This window comes from Galeopterus variegatus, unplaced genomic scaffold, assembly GCF_000696425.1.
Source record: "Galeopterus variegatus unplaced genomic scaffold, G_variegatus-3.0.2 Scaffold3252, whole genome shotgun sequence".
NCBI classification, from domain to species: Eukaryota; Metazoa; Chordata; class Mammalia; order Dermoptera; family Cynocephalidae; genus Galeopterus; species Galeopterus variegatus.
Genome location: NW_007729363.1, coordinates 187,825 through 211,770, shown reverse-complemented (window position 1 = coordinate 211,770; position 23,946 = coordinate 187,825). Strand labels below are relative to the sequence as shown.

At 35.4% G+C, this 23,946-nt stretch overlaps 1 protein-coding gene across 7 annotated transcripts in view; it reads right to left on the bottom strand.

Annotated features, from left to right (window-relative positions):
- Window positions 1-13,678: 13,678 nt before the first annotated feature.
- MCF2 (MCF.2 cell line derived transforming sequence) overlaps window positions 13,679-23,946 on the bottom strand; it is a 98,037-nt gene continuing 87,769 nt past the window's right edge. For 4 of the 7 annotated variants that reach the window (XM_008584382.1, XM_008584378.1, XM_008584379.1 and 1 more), the window contains 6 exons: window positions 23,405-23,497; window positions 21,998-22,076; window positions 21,352-21,418; window positions 19,837-19,946; window positions 16,430-16,542; window positions 13,679-14,431 (listed from right to left, as the gene is read on the bottom strand). In XM_008584382.1, coding sequence (XP_008582604.1) covers window positions 14,399-14,431; window positions 16,430-16,542; window positions 19,837-19,946; window positions 21,352-21,418; window positions 21,998-22,076; window positions 23,405-23,497 — 495 coding nt within the window. In that variant the 3' untranslated portion in view covers window positions 13,679-14,398. The remainder of the gene's footprint in view (window positions 14,432-16,429; window positions 16,543-19,836; window positions 19,947-21,351; window positions 21,419-21,997; window positions 22,077-23,404; window positions 23,498-23,946) is intronic. The other 3 variants (XM_008584384.1, XM_008584381.1, XM_008584383.1) reach the window with 1 other exon arrangement.

The following is a 23,946-nucleotide window of genomic DNA, read 5'->3' as shown; positions in this document are numbered from 1 at the left end:
TAATTCTTACCAGTGATGCTCTAATTGAAAAACAGTTTACAAAATCAAGAAGACCAACAGGTAGCCTGGAAGGCAGAACGGCAGTCAAATAAGCTGGAGCTGCAGGCCCTGGCTCATAGCAGCTACTCAGTAAATACACGTAGAATGAATGTGTGGTACTGGTGTCCAGCGTTTAGCCCATCTGAGAGCATTGGCCCTTCCAGATGCAACGTTTGACTTCAAGAGCATGTTCAGTGTTATCTGGCACACGATCATTCCAGCAACATTTCAACTTTATTCATTGGCACTGTGCTGGGGAAGACATGTGCAGCACACCACGACAGCAGATTACTCCAGAAGCTGTTGATTGAGGGTTGAAGGTAGGCCTCAAAGGCCCTCTGTAGCTGGGATTCTAACAGTGAGGTGCAGCTGTGGAAGACTGGGAGCCAGACTACAGCTTCTGGCAGGCCTGAGTACAGCAATCGGGAATCAGGGCTTTTTAGATTTGAGGCGTATGTTATCTAGAAATCTCAGGATTAAAGCCACAAACATCAACATATTCTTCGAACTATGGAGGCTGTTGAAGGAGTCACAGCAGGAAAGGACTGTGGGATCCCTGCACTTTTCAACCAATCCAGGTCCACAGATCACTCTACTCATTTTCTCCTATAGTAGTTACAGGGTAGACCTTTTCCAACCTGCCCTTGGGACTATAGATTACCTTGATTTTTCTGAGTTAATTTCAACTTCTAATATGGGTAAAGGCATGAAAAGAGAAGAACAGCAGGCAGACCCTTTATTATATATATAGACAAAGACAGAAAGCCTTCTGGAACAGGGCCAAGACATTTTCTCCACACACCCACAGAATACGACAGAGCTATTTCAAACTACTGGCCAGATCATTTTACTCTAGTAGGAGAGCTATCCTTCTGTTAAGAGAAGGCTAGAAATAGCAACAGAGATTCCTGATTTCAAAGACTTCCATTCAAAAGATTGCTTCATTGCAATGTTAAATATGAGATCTTAATCTATAAAAATTTACCAACATAGTAAATCTTCCTAATGCTGTCATTCTTAAATTTATAGAAATGTTGTCGCATATAGCTTCTCTAGATCAATAACTGCAGAGCCTTAAGTGCTGACCTCATAAAGATAAAGCACCAGTGAAGCTTTGGTGAAGCTTTCACAAAGATCTATATTTAAAAGCTTACTTTCCTCTTAGATTATATAACAAAAATAAGCATGCATTTTCATGAGATTAAAACCCAGTTCTAAGAAGCCAAATTAAGAATGTAACATGTCTCTGAGAAACTCAATGCATGCTTGTTACATGAATGAACCAATGTGTGAATGAAATGGAATAACAAAAGCTATTAGTAACCGCAACACTGTGCAACACTCCCAGTCATCTAAGGTAGGAATAAGATATCTATCACATAAGGAAATATGCCATAGAAAGGGACACAGACAAAAAAAATGACAGGCCTCCTACATTCACTTTCTTCCTAGGATATAAAAAGGATTTATCACTAATTTCTAGGAAATGTAAGAAAGATAAGCCTAAAAGACTATGGTTATGGCCCTGTCCTTTTCATCTCCTGCTGACATTTATTGCTTTTGTGTTCGTAATTTCCAGAAGCTGTATTTACCTCTTGTCTGTGCTTTCTATCCTCATTTAGGTATTTATTTTATTGTTGCACCTTATTTTTGTAGATTCAACTCTGAGCTTTCATTTCAATTTCGTTCTCCCTAGAGTTATGACCCGATCAAATGACCCCGTAATGAAGACTCAGAATCAAACTTGTTGTTCTTGGCCATAAGGATTTAATTTTTCCCAATATGCCTCCTATATTATTCCTTGTCCACGCTCTCTTCCACATGCTGTTTCTAGTCCTAGATAGACTCTCTGCTTCCTTAGTTCAGAAAATGTAAATTTGGGTAACATATGCTAAAAGAACAGCAACACATTACCTAATGATGGGAGTGTTATAATTCAGAAATCTTAGCACCCCCTAATAAAGAATTTTACTGAACACTTACTGTGTGCCTAGCACTGTGCCTGTTCTGTAAGACACATTCAATGGTATGCTGAAACTGGCATGTACTAACTCACGAAAGCCATTTTTATTTTGGGGGGGCAGCTGGCCAGTGTGGGATCTGAACCCTTACATCAAATGCCAATGTTAAAAGAAAAACTTTGGACAAAATAAATTTAACAGAGTTTATTTGAGCTAAGAATGATTCATGAATCGGGCGGGACTCAGAACCAGAAAATGTTCAGCGAGCTCCACTGCAGCAGCGTGGGCTGCAAGCTTTTATAGGCTGACTTGAAAGGAAGACAAAGAAAATACATTTGGTTGGTTACAGAGGTTTAAGACCCTAGAGATTAGTTGGCAGTTTCTGATTGGTAAAGTCTCTAGTTTCGTTTTACTGTTTATATTGGGCTTCAGTTTGCTTATGTAGGAACTTAAAGTGCTAGAGCAATCCCCCCAGTCTAGAGGTCTAACAATTAAATTTTAACACCAATTTTGCACCTCTCTTCCCAACTCCCAATTCCGTGGCTTCGTGTTGGTAGCTAAAATCTGCCATGGTAGGGGTATTTAAACCATAGCAATAAGTGAATCCTACAAATAAGGTTTTGGGGTGTTTGCTTTTTTTAAGGGAACCAGTTGTTTAACATTACCTATGCAGCATTGGACATAAGGTAATTACTTGACTAAAAACTCATCATTTTTGCAGTGCAGCTACTCAATTGTTGCTCTGATTGAGCACTAAATGCACACTAAATTAAAATTATAGGTTGTTTAAAGAAGTAGAGCGTTCATGAAGTAGAAAATTGATAAATCAGGCCTTTAAAGATGTTCTCAGATGGCAAGAGGTAGTGATTTCATGTTATAAAATAAAACATTTCTTAAGTGCAAATATTTCCCCTACACAGCACATTCACACATTTTAAGTCCACGAAGGTTTATTTTACGGTTTTCTGCCATGGTGCTGTTAGTTCATGGTAATTTGTAAGATATTTATAAAAACTGTGGAAAAGAGTTATTGACTTATTTTCAGTCAGCCTGTAACATAACTTTAAAAAAAATAATCCCACAGGGATGTATAGAAAGTAAATTTGACGCAGTTTCAATACATTTCAGTCATAAGGGGACAAGACAGCATTATATTCCTCTGTTCCAGTACTGAATTAAAATGAGCAGAATGTTTTATAGTGTGAAATGTTTCTGACATATAAAAATGTATAGAGAATATCATGAACTCCCAAGTACTGACACCCATCCATTTTTCCGCTTTCTCTCTCTCTCTCTCTCTCTCTCTCTCTCTCTCCCCCCCTCCTCTCTCTCTCTTTCTCCATCTTCAAAATCTTCAAAAGTAGCTACCATCCTTAATTTGGTGTTCATCATTATCCAGCATGTCCATATAATTTTACTGTAAATTATCATTAAAATATACATTGTTTTGCATATTTTAAAAACTACACAAATGCTATCATATTGTTTCTCACCTGCAATTTTTCTTCTTTTGAGATTCATTGATGATGATATGTGTAGCTCTAGGTCATTCATTTTAATTTCTGTATTGATTTTATTGCATGTTATTCCATAATCTAGCTACCTAATCTTCTCTTCAGGGTCATTCGCTTTGTCTCCAAACTTTTTACTCTTTCAAAGAAAGCTGCTATCAACATTTTGGTATATATGTGAGTGTCTGTCTGGGGTACATACTTAGGAGTGGAATTGCTACACCACAGTGCATTCGCTTCAACTTGACTTGGTATTTGTAAATAGTTCACTAAAGGGTTGTACCAATTTACACTCCCAGTAGCCACGTATGAGAGTTCTTCTTGCTTTACATCCTTCCCAACACTTGGTATTTTCAGGAATACAGGCAGATTTTTAAGCTACTAATGCTCATACATAGAATGCCTATTGTGCATTGAATCCAGGTATTTTGAAATTAGTTCTAAGTGCATATGTATAGCCCTATGTCCACCCTGGGGTGAGTAAAGAAATTATTTTAGCCTCTAATGTTAGATTCCAAATGTCCATTATGATTTTTCCCTTTTAAGTCATTTTTATTATGGTTTCAAAGTTACAGCTCACTTGTTACTGAACATTTGATTACTCATAATTTTCCATGTAAAACAGTGCATTCACTATCAAACCATGCTTCAAACTGTTAACTAAGAGAACTCAGTCCACTGAATTCTTCCCATGCTTCAAACCTTTCTGACATTCTCTTCTGCTCCTTTATGATTTTCATATTTGTTCTCCAGCCTGATTGTATTTGTTTGTTTATTCTGGTAATAATCAAGTTAGTCTATGTCACAAATACTTAGATGAAATGTATCTTCGAAACAGTTTACATTTTGTTTTGGTGTGAAGTTAAAGAAAGTTTCGTCTAGCTTAAGGAACTTATCTTCACAAAGTCCAACTTCATTGGCTGTTCTCAATACATATTATTAGTCTTATTCAGTGAACATATACTAAAAATACCTCCTCAGAATTTAATGTATTTATTGATACAAGCAATAATGAGGTGATCAACAAAGAATGGCAGGTAGGCCCTCACCAAACGCAAGGGAAAACTTAAGACCTGAATATGCCACGAACTTTAATAAAGAAAATGCATTGTGCAAAAAAAAGAATTAAGTTGTGTTTTGGGTTTTTTTTTTAAAGAAACCCTGGTTGTCACTTTAATTAATTTTCTTTTGAGCAGTATCAATGGTTTAGGTATTATCTTTAATACTGGTCTCTTCCTAAGCATTTTGTTCTATCAGACCCCTTGCAAACTGATGGTTCTAAATCAACATGCACTGAACACGTGGTACAATGGGACACACAATAGGAAGCATACTGAAATGTAACAGAAATGACTGGGTTTGCTCTTTAATTTGCTTGAGACTAGACTCAAGCACTCTATCGGCTGCTCCTGTGGGAAGAAGGTTTCTGTGTTCTAGTACCTACTAATAATAAGTATTTCTCTCAGAGAAATTCTGTCGAGTGAAACTGGATTGATTTCTGACTAAAGCCAAAACAAAATCACTGACCTAATTTCTCTTCAAGTGGAGTATTTCTTTTGCTACCTTACACTTTCCAAAATATACTCTGAAACTTTCTCTCTTCTTAAGAGAGTAGAATAGTCCAGATGTCAGGGTGGCTTTATAACAACTGTGTATCCTATATTGTGAGACTTATATGTAATTTTGGAAATATCAACAATAACATTTACTCCTCAACCAACATAGGAATCAAAACTCGAGTGCACATTTTAATTTTCAGGAAGTTCTTTGGTGGATTAACTTATTAACTAGTTCACTCATGGTGCTTCCTCAAAAGAGCTCAAAATAAATGTAAAGGCAAAAGTGGTAGTTTTCTGTGATGGGATGCTCATTAGGACATCCAAAACAATGTCAGTTTATCAAAAATGGAAGATTCAATCAAACCAGTACTGGTTTTTGTCCCCCCTCTATACTAAGGCACAAGTTCCAGAATGGGCTGTAAAAGAAACTGTTAGGTTTGACAAACCCAGCTAAACAGCCCTCTGCAAAAAGTGATGGTTCCAAAAATAACTGCAGATAGCTAGGTGCTTTCCAGGGTTCCTTGGGCTCCATTGTGTGGAAGTAGACTTCTTCAGTGTGTGAAAATAGCCACTCATCAACATGGCTACTTAGCCTCTGAAACTGCTTTTATTGCTATCTTATAGATTTGGGTAAAGAAACTTTTGAGCAAAACCTTTTACTCTGGCTCTGGTCAGATTTCTCTCTCTCCCTTTCTCTCAAACAGAATCATGAAGCAAACATTTAACTCAAAATATTTATGGTGCCTTTAGGAGGGTATCACTAATAAATGAGAGGAAAGGGATTTTCGATGTATAGTTGATATTATACTAAACTGAAAAAAATATGAATGAATTTAAGGTGGGATATTTTTAATGTGGAATTAACACAAGTACATTTACATTTTAAGTACATTTACAATGTAGTTAAATTTTGAAGACTTAAAGGGAAATTGCTGCTATGTTTTATAGTAACATACATTTACAGCCTAATAAAATTAATACAGTGCAGTTACATTTGTAAACATATACAAATATAGCATTCATTGTACAGTGATTAAAACATTAAAAGACTATAACTGTACATTTGAATCTACAGAACTCAGTGTTGTCTTAAATGATTAAAATTGCTACTTTAATACCATGAAATTAAAACATTTTGTGCAGAGGCGCATCATTACTCAAAAATTTTATCTCCTAGTTCTGTCTTCTAACCAAGGAATCAGTACACAAAAGAAGTGTATTTTGATTTCATTTTATTGTTGCTGCAGAAACATTAAGCAAAATACCAAATATATGGACATTTTAATGAGTAACTTTATAAATGGACCATTATGAATTCCAACAATTGGACGCTAGAAGATTTATAATTTGCATGTACCTTTGAATAAAATACAATTGGTTTGTCATATAAATTGTCACATCAAATGATATCACTGGCATAATCTATGATCTTGACATAATACATAGACCTATTTGACAGATAAATTATGTATTATACAAGAGTACTTCAAAAAGTTCGTGGAAAAATAGAATTAAAAGATAATACGAATCTTTCCATGAAATTTTTGAAGTATCCTCATATAGTTACTATGTTTGTTGTTTATTATAAAACCAATCAGAAAAACATGCACCTAATATGCCAACGTAATAGTCCAACTCACATTTCATGATTCAAAAGGCAGAAATTTCAAACCATTGTCTTCAGTGGTTCATAATATAAAATAGTTCAAGCATAAATTCAAAACTGCATGCAACTGGCCATGTGCTTCAAAACAAGTGATCACAGTGTTTATATATTTAAAATAAAGACATCTATATGTGTATTATTTAAAAAAAAAACTAGGAAGAAATACAATATACCTTAAGAAAACCTATACTAGAATAAATTTTTCTAGAAAATTCAAAAGTAAGTAAAGACACTGAAAAGTAGAGCTTTTTTTTAACAGAAACATCTCTAGTGCAAATATGAATATTTAACTGAAAGCCATGACAAGTGTATCTAAACTTCAATGCATAGGACGTAAACTTCAACACATCAAAACTACAGGACTTTTAGCTTTGGATCTTTTTAGAACCGTAAGACAACTCTGACAACCCTAAGTGCCAGTCAAAGTGCAAAAGAGGTCCTTCAGAATATATCCCTTTGGTACATTATAGCCACACAGATAACACAGAATAATTAACTATCAACTAACAAAGGAGTTTAAAATCTCTGATCATCTCTCCTCTCCTTGTGAAGTTTTATTTTGTTTCATTACTGAAGTTACCCCCAAAATACAGATAAACTCTTTTATCTGTAAATGTTCAAAAGAATTGATTTCAGGTTTTCAGATGGAATCTGAATGGATGCCATGAAAAACTTTAATTGGAAACAAATAGCACTGCACTTGCACCTGGGGAGAAAGGAAGGCATGAAGATGGCTTTTTTTTTTTTTTCCTTTTTGTCTTTTTTCGTGTCCGGCAACGGATCGCAACCCTCAGTGTCACGCCCGTACCGGACCGGGACCGGCAACGGGATCGCAACCGTCAGTGTTGCATCCGCACCTCGCTCAGCCAGTGAGCGGGAACCGGTCTGTATGTGGGATCTGAACCCTCGGCAGGAGCGCCATCGCGCTCCCAAGCGGCGCACTGTAGCAGTGCGCCACCAGGCCGGCCCAGAAGATGGCTTCTTGTAAGACTGAGACAAGCTGTGAATGACGAAGTCCACCTCAGTGCTGAGGAAATTCTGTGAATGTCATGGGCAGTGTAGAAAAAGCCTGACTATGATGCTGTTTATCTGCAGCACTTATAGGAAATATCTAGTTCCCACTTCCAAAAATAAAATATCTTATTTTTAAAAAGTTTATTTGTTCTCCTTTAATTCAAGGGGAACTTAGTTCCTTGCATTACTCAGAGCAGCATCTACAAAACAATTAAGAATGATGTTAATATGCAAGTGACTTTTAAAGCCAAAAATGTTGCCTGTGCTATAACTTCTAACACTAAATGTGAAGATTCAAAAGGTCCATCATAAATATAAGGTGATATCTTCTGGTTGTTTATTTTAATATTAAAGTTGTTATTCAGTTTCATAATTATTTATTAAAGGCTTCTATTTTATGAAAGACACAGCTTCACTTGAAGCAAAACAAAATAAATAGAATTCATTCCATCTACAGCTGGATTTCATAAATATTGTATGAATTATGCTCTGTGCATGGAGGTAATATGAAACTTGTTAAGTGCGTATGAGAGAGAATCTTTACATTCTATTTGCCAGATTACAAATGTGATATTTTAATATATATTTTTGAAACCTAAATGCTGTTGACAGTTGCATATATAGTCACCTATAATTTCCTAATCCACTCGTTGACACACATTACATTTTTATAGTTCATGATATACTATTTTGCTCTATGCAAAGTAATGTGAAGACAGATCTCAATCAAGACCACCGGATATTATAGCATTCAACCAAAATATACCATGAAGTATTCATTTGTTATCTCAGCATAAGTCATAAATGCATGTTATTTTAAAGTAATGTATATTTTAATAGTATCTTAAGTCAGAAGCTTCTAGACAACAGGGACCAATGGAACCTTACCCTCTTATCTAGTAGCATGCCACACTAAGAGAGTAACAAACACTTAAAATGCTGATGATATATCAATACATTATGCTTCAAATCTCCGAATAGGACTACAAAAAAAGGATATTGAAAAAGTGCACTCACAGCAGAAAATAAAAGTTATTGGAAAAAAAATAATATGGGTTTTTTCCCCAAATAAAGTGTATGTATATTAACATATATGTATATGTATGTATGCATAGTAAGCCCTTTACTGCCTGAAAAATAAGCACAGGCCTAAAATAGACTGAAGTTATTTTCTGCCATGCACTTTTCAAAGGGTGCTAATATGCCCTAAAGCTACTGGGATAAGTTATAGTAATGGAATCATTTGAAATTAAAACTAATCAAGTATGTAATTGTATGTGTCCCGCATTACAGTTAGCTAAAAATTAGTGTAATTAACTTTGTCCTGAATTAAGTATGAAGACATCTGGCTCTATATTTAAAATGGTGATGATAAAGGTTATGGAAAATCTACTCTGGATCTTCTTAATGTTGAATACAAATGTTAATACTATATGGAACATACTCGGTGTTTTCACTTTTGAATTTTGAGGACCTGAGCACAAGAAAAGTCATTATTTTCTAGTATATACATTGCATTGTTTCATGGCTTTATTTTTTTTAATTGCTTCATTGAAAAACTGATTTATATGTGTTAATTAAATTAAATAGCTCTTTGAGCACATATTTTAAGTGACATGTTTCTTCTCTCTGTGTCTTTCATTAACCATTCAAATAAGTATAAAGCAGCTGGCAAAAAGTTGGCCATATGTATTTTCAAACTTAACTCTTCAATGTGTAACATGGAATCAGTTAATTTGGGGGAAATGTGATTCAGTAGAACTATTTGGCTTTTGAAAATGTTCAAAATGTTACTGTCTTAGATTTTATCCTTTCCTAATAGGTATAAGTTTTCGAAGTTGTACTCAGTTCAGCATGTGTAATGTGTCTTTGTATTTATCTGATACTCTTCTTTTTTTGGTTAGTGGTTTTTGTATCTTGTATAAGAAATTAACCCAAAGTGATGAAGATATTGTCCTGTGTTTGCTTTTAGAAGATTTATGACAGTAGCTTTTATGTTTAGATCTATAATCTGACTCAAATCAATTTTTGTATATAGAGGTATAAAAATAGAGGTTCATTTCTTTTTTAATATGGAGACCCAGTTGCCCAGCACCATTTGTTAAAAAATCAAAAACAAAAAAACTTCCCTTCCCCATTCAACTGACTTAGCGCCTTGATCAAAAATTAATTGATTATGTATATGTGGGCCTATTTCTGAAATCTCAATTTTTCTGCACTTACACCAATACCATATTGTACCAATTACTGTAGTTTATAGGTCTTAAAAACAGGTATGTAAGTCCTCCAAATTTCCAAGAATCTTCTGTTCCAGATCCTTTGCCTTTTCATGGACATTTTAGAATAAACTAGTCATTTTTTAAATTTTTTGAAAATGTCCTGCTGAGATTTTTATTTCGAATGCATTGAATCTATAGGCCAATTTGGGGACAATGGATTTCTTAACAACACTGAGATTTCCAATCCAGAGAATATGGTATATATTTCCTTTTATTAGGTTATCTTAAATATATCTCAGCCATGATCTGTAGTTTTTAGCAAGAAGGCTTGCAATCTGTGATTAGATTTATCACAATTTATTTTATGTTTTATGTTGCTGATGTAAATGTTGCTTTTTGAAATTTCATTTTTTTCAATTCTTTGTTGCTAGGATATAGAGCTACAATTTATTTTTGTATAATGACTTTACACACTATGGCCTTAAAATCACTTATTAGTTCTAGTAGGGTCTGCTTGTGTGTAGAATCTGTACGGTTTTGTACATAAACATGATCTAATAATCATGACACTGTTGTCTCTTTTTTTGTAATCTATTTGCTTTTTTATCTTTTTCTTGAGTTACAGCACTGGATAGAAACTTCCAGTATAACGTTGAATGAAAATGGTCAGAGTGAATGAATATCCTTGGCTTGTTTCCAATCTTAGGGGAAAATCTTCTAATATTTCACCATGAAGTATGATGTTAGCTGTGGGTTTTCATAGGTGTGCTTCATCAGATTGAGGAAACTCTTTATTCCTAGTTTGCCAAGAGTTTTTATCATGAATGAGTATAGAGTTTTGTCAACTGCTTTTCTGCATCTCTTGAAATGATTATATAATTTTTCCCTTCATTATGTTAATGTGGTGAATTACATTGATTTTTAACTGCCTAATACAGGTATTTAAACTATACATTTCCTATTCTCACTTATCTGTGGGAGCTAAAAATGAATAAATAAATACACAAACAAATGGGGGGAGCCAGGAAGAAGACAGAACAACCACCATTCCTTGAAGTTGTTAAGACAAGCAATCAGATTTGAGGTTGACGGGAGGGGATAGGAGAGGGAAGATTCGGTAAAGGGACACAAAAATCAATCACATTGTACACTGATAAAATTAAATTAAATTTTTTTTTTAAAAGCTATACATTTCCCTACATTTCCCTGCCTCTTAAGCTGCATCCACAGATTTTGATATGTGGCATTTTTGTTTTTATCCAATTTAAAATAATTCTAATTTCCCTTGTACTTTCTTATTTGTCCCATGTGTTGTTTAGATGTGTATTATTTAATATCCAAACATTTGGGGATTATTGATTTCTAACATGATACCCTAAGATTTTATATGATTCTAATTTTTTAAAATTTATTAAGACGTTTTATGACACAGCATATGGTCTATCTTGGTAAATGTTCCATGTATACTTAAAAATAATAGTATATTATGCAGTTGTTGGGAATAGATTTTAAATAAATGTTAATCAGTTCAGTGTTGGTATAACAGACTCTTCTGATTATTAATTATCTAAATAATTCAATAATTACCTAAATAATTCAACAAGTAGTGCAGAAAACCTTTGAAAGGTGACCCAGATTAAACAACCCAAACAAATAAGAAGTGACTCTATTTGAGGAATTCCTGTGTGATCCAATATTTATATTGAGCTTTATCACACTTAGACTTGGTTTCATGTTATAAATGAAATTTTAATTACTCCTGATCTATTAGATTCATTTAAACACAATGTACCATCACCTGGAATTCAAACACAAGGCCAAAACTATAATTTCAGAGTAATTATGTACATACAATAATCTTGTTCACCAACAAGTCCATTTTCTTTTTCTGTGCTGATGTTTTATAGATAGCTAAGTGTCGCTCAGGGGAAAAATCTATAAGAACCCTGGTTTGTATAAAGAAATTTATGTACTAAGTGTTGGGATAATAAAAATAAACATTAGATTAGTTCTCATTGCTTCGTGTGTGTGCGTGTGTGTGTGCGTGTGTGTGTGTGCGTGTGTGTGTGTGCGTGTGTGTGTGTGTAGCAGAAACCTGCCATACGGAAACACCATGCTCCTAGGACTGAGTAAAAACACACACTGGTAAAGCATTCTTGGACAGCAAGGCTGGTATCTTAAAAGCATATCCTCACCACCTAATTCTGAAGGATCTCTTACAAGACACCACAGTATGTGAAATCTCTTTCAAGCCTATCAACCTTGTAGGAAAAAGTTTAAACATGTTTTGAAAATCTTTATTCAGCATGTAAAATATTAAAGGAAAAAAATTAAATCCTAGCTAACATAATATGCTTACAGCTTTATTCCTAAGTGTTAATTATGCTAATGTCATATTTGTGAAGCTTTAAAAATTTTAGCCTTCAAACAAACAGTATACAATTTGCTCGTAGTATACCTGTAACTTTGGCATTCCGAAACCTATAGTCACCAATTAATATATGTAAACTGTTCCCCGGAATCAGACCTTCTTTTCTTCTGCTTACATTTTTCACCAACCTAAATAATAAATAAGTTAGTAGCCAAGAATGGTAATAATCAAGTAATGAAAACAAATACTTTACAATGCAGCTCAAATTTTCACAAAGCTATTGCTTATGTTCAAACATCTTCATGATTAGGCTGGAGTTTTTTGAATAACCTAAAATGCTTATTACTTTCATGATCCATCATTAACTTTTATCCTTGTGTGTACACTCTTCTGCTTTTAGGGTTAAAGCACACAGTCAATGTAGCATTTCTGTTCAGGTTACTGACACAATTAAGATAAAATTGTCTCCAAAAGAATTATAAAGCTTCATTTAAGTCCTCTTCCAAACAATATTTCTTTCTTGCTTTGGGTTCTCTCATAATTAAACAGTACATTTGGCAAGCCATCTTTACAATCTGTGCTATATATAAAGTCAAATGCATAAAGCTAGAATGATAAGACTAAAAAGTCAATATTTGAACTGATAAAAAGACGTGTGGCTATGTTGTAAAGTAGCAAAGCGTGATCCCTGGCACACAGTAGGCATTCATTAAATATGTGATTCATGAATGACTTAAATGACCAAATGGAATGTGATCTGTAGCATTACAAAGTCCAGATGTATCGGCTAAAACATCTGAACCAAAGGTAAATTACAAAAGAACATGCACACTCATAGCATTTCATTGTTCGAAAGCATCTTTCACTCACCAAAGGTTAACATTCCTTTCAGTGAGCTATATAGGCACGGCTGAAGCAATGAAAATGAAAGCCATCCTGTGATATTTCTGGTTTTGAAGACTGCGTGAGATACAGATCAGGCAGACTGTTCAATTAGCTATTCACGTGCCCCAGCAAGAGGTCATTACAGACATTACAAACGCACCTACCATGGACCCTCAGCATCCTCATGGAGAAACTGAATATCTCCATTTCTAATCAGGAGGTCTGAGCCTCCCTTCCTGCAGTCTGCTAGGGCTTTATATTTGCCTGGAGACTGTAAAGTTGTTTTGAAAAATTACATTACAAACTTGATTGCAAAACTACTTGCATAACTGCCTGCTCTGTGACATAAAGAATTCACTGTTTACTTCAATGGTAAATGGGGTAGCTGCAGCAGGTTTGCAGGAACAGACAAAATGGAGCAGTTTGTGATGAGGAAAAAAAGCAGAACATGTGTTTATTTAACCTGAAGAATTAACTTTTATTTGAAAAAAGAGAATTACAACGTGAAATGTACAGAAAACACTAGAGCACAACTAATTTAAGTTACATGAATTATAAGCATAAAACCAGAAAAAAACAAGCATGAAAATATTAATTTTAAATACTGTTATTTGTAAACTACTCTCATGAAAATTTTATCTTGGCACATACAAAAGGCAATAGCCCTGAACAAAATTTGTTAATGCCCCAGAAAGGATTTATGGGCTTTGTACCATTTTGCACAGGTTAAAATAATGGGCAGAAAAGCTCTGGGTCCAATAAAAGCACATTAAATCATAATGTTGTGCTTTACTTGGCCTTAGTCATTTTACAGCCATTGTTTTAACTTAATTCATTAATAAGCTAAACAATCCAAGGCACACTGATTGCATTTGGTTACAAAGTAGACAGAGAAGTAATTTTCAAGTACAAAAGTATTCTGAAATGAGAATGTTTCCAGCACTGTATCTTGCACTTTGAATAAATGATTTTAAAAAGAAAGACTACCATAATTAAAATTTTTATAAAATGAAAAAAATTAATTATGTGCTATTGATTCTCTGCATGTCCAATGGAATTAACCTGAACACCACATCACGTCATTTGGGCTGAACATCTTTTGGCAGTATTTTTTCCAAATGGGCTGAGGAACAGGCAAGAAAGAGCTACTTGCCATGTGACATAGTAGCTTCATCAAGATAGAAGAGCCATCTCCAACACGGACCTCTACAAGGGAAACGGCACCCATTATTTCTCAGTTTTCGGTTTGATAATAGCTTATTCCAACTTCTACTTTTGCGGGGGTGGAATGCATTGTATGGCTCTTTTGTATGTTTTTCATAGTAGCACAACTTAGGGAATTATTGAGAAAAGAGAGGAAAACTAATAAGTTTTTCTACATTTCCATCCCTGTGATTAAAGCATTAATTAATTTTGCATATTTATTTTCTGTTGCCAGAGCTGGAAAAAAGCTTACATAAAATTTAGTTTTTGACAATCCCTTCAAAGATCATCTACAGCAAATGTTTAAACACAAACTGGCTTTCTCTGACTTCTTGCTTGCATCTGAAAAACTAGCCCTACCCATTCTATCCTCAGATGACATCAATTTAGGAAATTAACATTTCTTTTATTAGTCTAAACCAGTGGTTTCCAAAGTGTGGGAAACAGACCGTTCAGGGTTCCTGAGACCCTTTCAAGGGTCTGCAAGATCAAACCTACCCTAACACATTATTTGCTTTTTTTCCTTTCACCTTCTCACAAGTATACAGTGGAATTTTCTAGGGGCTACTTGATGTGTATGGCACAACAGACTGAATGCAAAGGCTGATATAAGAATCCAGCTGTTCTTTACTAAGCCAGATGGTAAACAGATGTACAAAAAAATTTTGAATGCCACTCTGCTCACTAATGTTTTTGTTTCGAAAAATAAAACTTTTTAAGAAAAATTCTATTTATATAAACTTATAATGGTTTATTATATTTTCAAATACTGAGTAAATTAAACATTTTTTATTTCTCAGTTTTAAGTTGCAATATGGTAAATATCAATAAATGTAACCTCCATAAACAAGAGTTCTTTAGGGTTCTCAATTTTTTTTTTTTTTTTTTTTTTTGTCCTTTTTGAGACCGGCTGCGCTGCGCTCAGCCAGTGAGTGCTGTGAGCGCACTGGTCATCCCTATATAGGATCCGAACCCGAGGTGGGAGCGCTGCTGTGCTCCCAGCACCGCACTCTCCCGAGTGCGCCACGGGCTCGGCCCTAGGGTTCTCAATTTTTAAGAATGTAAAAGGTACCTTTATTAAAAAGTTTTAGAACTACTGGTCTGGACAGTTAACTCTGAATCAATCTCTTACCAGCTCTGAGCCTCCTCAGTAAAATGGAGGTCATAAAGCCTGCCCTTTCTCACACTAATACTGTGAATATTAATTGAGAAATCAATTAGGTAAACTGTAAACTACTATACCTATATATATTATGGTCATCACATTATTAGAAGAAAGAATCTCTGTTACTTCTTTAAAGAAAGCATCTGAGTCAGTGCTGTGCAGCTCTGTGATTATCCACGCCGCGACTCTCTAACACCACCCTCCAAGCTGGTGACTTCAGAAAAGTGGGGATTTACCCTCAAGAGTCCTAACTTCCCTTTAATCCTAACAACTTGCAAAGTATTTCTTCCATAAAATACTTAATTTTACCCTAAGTCAACCTCCTTTAATTTTATAGGGTGCCCCCTTGCTCTAATATGCTAAGGGTTGGTATCACTAGCACATTTTTGAGATCCCACTAAAATATATTCCCCAAATCTTATTAAATAGTTTTTAATGTATAATGTCTATTTCCTATATTTTCCAATCCAGAATCTAGGCTGATTTTTAGAGTATATTTGAAGTTCCTTTGTTCTCTGACTCTATTTCACAATCCTAGATGGAAAACATAGCAGCGAAGCTCAGCTAAAGATAAAACTGGTCAGTTTACAGAGATTTAGAAAGATTGACTATTTATTTCATCAGCTTTAGTAGGAGCTTCATGTATAGCTCAAAAAAGTTCTACTTAAAGAAGGAAGTGCATACTGAATGTTCTTAAGAAGATGTGCTTCAAATCTTTTGACCATGAAACACTACTAATGACCTCAAGGATGGTGACAAAATATTGCCCTATGTACCCCGCCTATTTCATCAGTAAAATGGCCTCGAGAGTTTTAATTTAATATGTTGCTACTAACCTTTGGGGGCCTATCTTCTCCTTCATTGTCATCACGAGTAGAGTAGAAATAGTTGCTTGACCATTCCTCAGGCTCTACAGAGACTACTGCAGATTGTGGCATCCCAGTCCAAACTATAAGAAAAATATGGAGTGTGGCAGTTACTTAATGGTGGTGGTTCATCACAAGGTGAGAAGTAAAACTAACTATAATACTCAGGGCTGGAACCTTCAGTGGACCAAGAATAGTATCTTTCTGTAACAAAACCTCCAATTAGATTGTACTATTTTACAATTTCTGACATTTCAGAAAAGGCCTGGACTGCCATATACTTCTTTTACTTTTTAGGAAGGTTGGTGGGAGAGTTGTTAAAAATAATAAGTTACATAACATTTTAGAGAATATTTACCCTTCCTTACAGAAAATCATCTATTCCCAAAAATTTGTTCTGTAGCATTTTTATTGATTCCATTCAAATAGTACTTATTAAGTTCTGCCTGGTATTACTATTATTTTGGCTTGGCTTGTCTCTCTTACTAGGCAGAGAGCACATTTTACACATTGTATGTCTCCTAAGAGCCTGTGTGTAGGAAGTACTTAATTTTTTAAAAATCGAATTTACTTGGGTTAAGCAATCTATTGAAAGCAGCCAATTAAAATTTCATGCTGGCCACATTAAACTATTCATGTAACCTTGTAAAAGTCATGCCAACTTTATCTGACTTGGTTTCCTCACCTATCAAATGCAGGCATTGATACTAAGCTCTCTCCTTACCACTCTTGGGACCACAGCATAGATGATCTGAGGGAGGTGACCTATAAATAGATAACTGAAAACTCAGCAGGATTGCCATTACTTGTTTCTCCTCAACTAGTGGAGAAATCCTCCAGATTAAGGACCATCATACTTAAGTACTGAGTATCAGTCCTTTCAATAAATGATGCTGGGAAAACTGGATATCCGCATGCAGAAGAATGAAACTAGACGCCTATCTTTTACCATATATAAAAATCAACTTATGAGAAGGGGTGGACTAATGGGTATAAAACTATGCTATTGGGCCGGCCCAGTGGCGCACTGGATAGTGCGCCGCTTAGGAGGCACGGCAGCACTGCCGCCCGAGGGTTCGGATCCCACATACAGACCGGCTCCTGCTCACTGGCTGAGCGAGGCGTGGGAGCAACACCGAGGTTTGCAATCCCGTTGCCGGTCCCTGGTCCGGTACGGGGGCAACACTGAGGGTTGCGATCCGTTGCCGGACACGGAAAAAAAAAAAAAAAAAACTATGCTATCTACCCTAAGTGAATTATTGTGCAGTATATACATGTATTGAAACAACACACTGTTGAATATAAAATGGATATAAATAAATTGAAAAACAACAAGAAATCAAAATGGATGAAAGATTTAAATGTAAAACCCAAAACTATGAAACTGCTAGAAGAAAACAGGAGAAACGATCCACAACATGGGGTTGTGGCAAGGATTTTTTTAAATAAGACTTCAAAGGGATAAGCAATGAAAGCAAAAATAGACAAGTGGGATTACATCAAACTACAAAGCTTTTGCACATAAAAGGAAACTGTCAACAGAGTAAAGAGACACCCTACAGAATGGGAGAAAACATTTGCAAACTATACATCTGACAAGGGGTTAATATCAAGAATATATAAGAAACTTAAACAATTCTACAGCAAAAAACCAAATAACCCAATTGAAAAATGGGCAAAGGATCTTAATAGACATTTCTCAAAACAAGACATACAAATGACCAACAGGCACATGAAAAAATGCTCAAAATCACTAATCATCAGGGAAATGCAAATCAAAAAAACAATGCGATTCCACCTCACTCCGGTTAGAATGGCTGTTATCAAAAAGACAAAAGAAAACAAGTGTTGATGAGGGTGTGGAGAGGGAAGACTTGCACACCATTGGCGGGAGTTTAAAGTAGTGCAGCCGTATGGAAAGCAGAATGGAGGTTCCTCAAAAAATTAAAAATAGAACTGCTATTTCATTCAGCAATCTTATCACTGGGTATATATCCAAAGGAAATGGAGTCAGTATGTCGAGATATCTGCACTGCCATGTTTATTGCAGCACAATTTATAATCGCCAAGATATGGAATCGACCTCAGTGTCCAACAATGGATGAATGGATTTAAAAATGTGGTATATATACATAGCAGAATACTATTCGGCCAAAATAAGAATGAAATCCTGTCATTTGCAGCAACATGGATGGATTTGGAGGTCATTCTGTCAAGAGAAATAAGCCAGGCCCAGAAAGACAAATACCATATGACTTCAGTCATATGTGAAATGTAAGGGAAAAAAAGTTGATATTTTAGAGGCAGAGAATAGAAAAGTGGCTACTAGAGAGTGGGGAGGGAAGCGTGGAGGGAGGGAAAACAGGGAGAGGTTGGCCAGTGGGTACGAAATTACAATTAGATAGGAGGAATAAGTTCTGGTGTTCTATGGCACAGCAGGCTGGCTATGGTTGATAATTAATTTTTGGTTATTACATAATAGCAAGAGAAGAGTCTTCTGAACGTTTTCACCACAAAGAAATGATAACCGCGGGAGGTGCTTGATACATTAACTATCCTGACCCAATTATTATACAACATATATATATCAAAACATCAGATTGTACCCCATAAGCATGTACAATTACAATGTGTCAATTAATTTTTTTTAAAAAGTATCAAGTATCAGGCACTCTGATAGGCATTTCTCAAGATAAGTCTATGCTGTTGATCCCAGAGTTGTTTAGGTGATCCTGTTGTGTGCTTTTACAGCACCTTGTACTTCCCCGTTATAACAATTAATGCACTAAATTTTAATTACTTGTTGTATTATCTTTCTATACCCTCCTAGTTTCAGCTAGGAGCGTGGGGATGTCAGCTGAATTAGAATGTGTGCCTAGCACTTTGCACAATTCCTGACACACAGGTCATGCTATGTTAATATTTGCTGAATTATAAAATGCAATAAATAAATAAATAATAAACAATACATTTTAAAAATATGTGTTGAATTAAATAAAATAATGACCACTGCTCTGTAGTGCCCATCAGAGTATCTTGCATATACAAGACATAAGAGCCTTATAAAAATGGGTTAACTTTATTTTCTTTATACAAAATGATCGAACGTCCTCAACACAAAGAAATGATTACATTTAGTAATGATGAATATGTGAATTATCTTGATTTGATCATCACACATTGTACACAGGTATTGATATTCAACTCTGTACCCTACAAACATGTATAACCAATTACATTTCAATAAAAAAAATTTAAATAAAGTTTTACTTTAATAAAAAAAAAAAATAGATGGGTAGATTTTCCAAATTAACAATGGAGATAAAAACCTAGACAGCCACGAATCTCATTCACCTTGGGATGACCATGCCACATACCTGTATTTGCTTCTGCCTGAGCTGACATGATTGCTTCACTGACCTCCACCATAGCACTAGCGGGCTCCAATTCTGCTCCCTCGGCACGTACAAAAGCTCCCTGTTGCTTTCTGAAATAGCAACGGATAAAAATAAGTGAGTTTTTATACAGTCTAAGAGTAATAACAAGGCTGGCTGGTTAGCTCAACTAGTTAGAGTGGGTGTCATAACACCAAGGTCAAGGGTTTAGATCCCCTTAACCGGCCAACCACAAAAGAAGAAAGAAGAAAAGAAGCAGCAGCAGAAGAAATTAAAAATGGTATTTCTTCCACTGATATTACGTGTTAAGAAGAATTTATTCAAACAGCTGACACTCCCCTATTTAAGTCTGTGGGACAATACTTTATAATACACAAAAGCTTAAATCCTAGGATCCAAGTGATCAGGTTCTCTATTATGCAACTATAAAACTACTCCCTTCTAGATCCGAAGCAAGTATATTGTGTACAATCCCTTTCACCCTGTGGACTTTCAACCTTAATGAATTAGGTAAGGTGTGTATAAAAGATAAGACCTTCAACCGATTTCTACTGTTAGTTTGCACCAGCTACTATTAAGTCAATTACTGCATAAAACCTGAAGACTTTATTCCTATAATGTATAATTAAAAAATTGAGTATTGTGAATCCTGGAAGATAAAGACTTCCCCTATGACTTCTAAATGGTTCTCCTAAAGCCCCGGATGAACCACCACAAGTTGTACCTGATTTTAGCTACTTATATGCAACAAAGGGAAAAACATTATTTCTGATAAGTCATACAATGATCCCTTCATCATGCAGATGCTTCATGGTAAGTCTCTGTGCCAAGGCTTTGGAATGAGTATGGGGATTCTTTCTGCACACACGCAAATGTTCTGTGGAAATTTCACCTTCTATGATTCCTAGAGGCAGAATAAAAGACTTCATCTCTAAACCAACAGCAGTGCATTATCATATAGGACTGCCACCTTCCTTAAGGACATCGTGATTGTGCCCAGACTCTGTTCCCTCCTGGGATCCATAACTCCTCTCTAAATATGCAGAAAGAGAGGTCTAATCACCAGCAAGTGGTCTCCATCAAGGGACTGAAAGCTGTGAGCCAGTCCTTCATCTGCTCTGTTTGCATATTCTTACAACTTTCTCCAATCAGATCGAAAGTGACCAAAAATACTGTGAAGAGAAAGCCATGACTGCAACCACCTTTACTGTCAGTCTGCATGTAACTCTTCTCACGGCATATTAAGAACAAAGCATTTGCAATCTGTTTAAAAATCAGCCCAAGAGATCCTGTGAGGAACTATCAGACTCCAATATGAGGCTAGAACTGAGAAAATGATGTGTTTACGGAATTTGATGGGTTACTACTAAAATGGTGGGTAGTTTTTGTTTGAGATACTTTGTTTCATTGTTTCAATGTACTTTGTACATTGTTTCATGTTACGGATGGAAAACAGAAGATTGCAGGAGTGATATTTCTTAAAGAATAATTACTTACTCTTCGTTCTGCTGAGGAGAAAGTTGATCCTGTTCTGTTAACTGATTGTGTTGCTTTCGTTTTTTAACTGTGAAGTAAAACAAAGCTTTATTTTAAAAGCATCATTCAGAAGCCACAGTTCTTACTTTCTTGAAGGTCGATGACTTTCACACACACACACACACACACACACACACACACACAAATCATTCCAATTAGTTAACTTTCATGGACCTGAAATAACCAGAGAGAAAGCCAGTCTGAAGTCGGAATTTGGAAACTTCCAAACTATGTAATATTTTATTAAAGAAGTCCAAGTTTAGAACTAGAACCAGCCCCCAACTTAACATTACCAAGCACTGATGACTCAAGGTCCTAAGCAGAGTTGCCTCCTGGAAAGGGCTGGGAATAAACAGTCACTTCACTATGCTGCTTCTCAACTGTTACTCAAGCACTAGGGTTCATTTTCTAGTGTAAAGTTCATTCTCCAAAATAGTTTAAACAACGCTCTGAGTCTCAATCTGCTTCTAATTAGTTTAATAAGTCCTCTCATTATAAATAGTATAAAGTAAATATCAGCCTCATTCCCTGCAAAAATTATTACAAAATCCTAGTCAATGAGCTGTTGCTATAATTCTTGTTCTGAAGAACGCATGTTTGAATTTACCTGTCATAACTTCCTGTTGCTTCGACAGAATATTTCTTATTTCTTTTAACCATAACATCTTCACATCTACATTCGGAGCCTAAAGATTAAAAAAAACGGGGCGGGGGGACATGTTTCCTTTTTAAAAGAGTGCTTTATAATAAAACAAATTTAATAAAGTATACCAATCATGATCTACTTTCTAAAACATTGTATTCATATTCTAACCTTTTGATTCTTAAAACTTATAAGAAGCAAATGATTAGCCATCAGATTAGATGAAATAATACAGACAAAACCATTTTGAAATTGCCCTTAAATAATAGAATAATAATGCTTGGATAAAATGCAAGATATAATATCACTTCTTTTGTTTTTGCAGGAGGATTCTTTTAAAAATCTAAATATTTTATGTCTAATTTTGATAAAATAAAACAAGCTCTACTATTTCAGAAAAGACAATATATTGCAGAATAATCTTAGTGTCTGGCGATAACATGAAAGCCTTCTTAAATTTCCTCCCATTACTTTCAAGATGTTTTGTTAAGTGATATCAAGTATTATATCTTAAGCAAATCAAGAAAATGTATTTGTATGAATTATAGTCACCTAGTACAGAATTAAAACAAACAAAAAACACTGAACATTTTCAACAGATAGCACCACACTGACCTGTCACAAGTTGTGGTACAAATATTTATTGAAATAACAACATCTTCTTGAAATGTTCTGATTCCTTTTCCCTTTCCTAAAACAGGCTGGACCTTACAGCACCTCTGGCCAGTGTTTTACCCATGTTCATTAGAAGCAGGGAACAAATCTGAACTGTCCCATCCCCATGTCTTGTAATCAGGTTACCCTTTGAATGCTGAGCACAAGAGGAACCCAGACTTGTTATAATTCCATAACTCTCAAATCTTGATAGGAAAGAAGCACCTGCCAAGCTGTCAGCTATACTTGATAAGTCTCCTAGTGTAGTTGTGACATCTTTTTTTAATCTTTTTGTCTTTTTTCGTGTCCGGCAACCCTCAGTGTCGCGCCTGTGCCGGACCGGGACCGGCAACGGGATCACAACCCTCGGTGTTGCGAGCCCGCACCTCGCTCAGCCAGTGAGCGGGAACCGGTGTGTATGTGGGATCCGAACCCTCGGTGGGAGCACCACCGCGCTCCCAAGCGGCGCACTGTAGCAGTGCGCCACCGGGCCGGCCCTAGTTGTGACATCTTAAAGCCCTAGAGAACGCCACAAGCGGACCTCAATTTAAAGAAAACGTGCTACTGGAAAAAATATTTAAGTACATCACTAACAATATTCAAATAATACTCAAGTAACCCACATGAAATGTGACCAAAGTTATTTTTGCTTGAAAATTCAAACTTTTGTATCTTAATGCAGGTTATGGTCTCTAGAATAATTTTTAAATGACCAACCTGGACAATATAAACTTCTTCCTTCCCGCCGTACCAGATTTCAAACTTGCGATTATCACCTTTTACATATTCAGTGGTTCCAACTTCATCCATCTACAATAAAAAAGTCAAAGTTTTCAAGAGCATTTTATTTTAAATATGAAATTACACTAAATCTCCTCCCTCATATTCTAAATGAAACAGAATTTCTTACTTGGACAAAATACATATTTTATATTCAACAAATATGAAATGATAAGTACAATCATAGACATGCACTTTATAGTTCAGGTTGCATGCGCCATTCCAGTGATTGACCCAAATGTTACAAATCAGAACATCCCAGTAGCCCATCTAAGACTGAATTCTGTTATAACTTAACTACACATTATTAAAACAAATTATTGTGTCAAACACAGAAGTAAAAGTAATTAAACATCAGTGAAAAAAGCAATCCAAAATTAAATAGCTATTTTAAATATTTATTTGTCAGATCAATTAATCTTACAAATTATCAGTTATCTCTATAGAAGCCCTACATGTTATGAATATCCAATTTATGG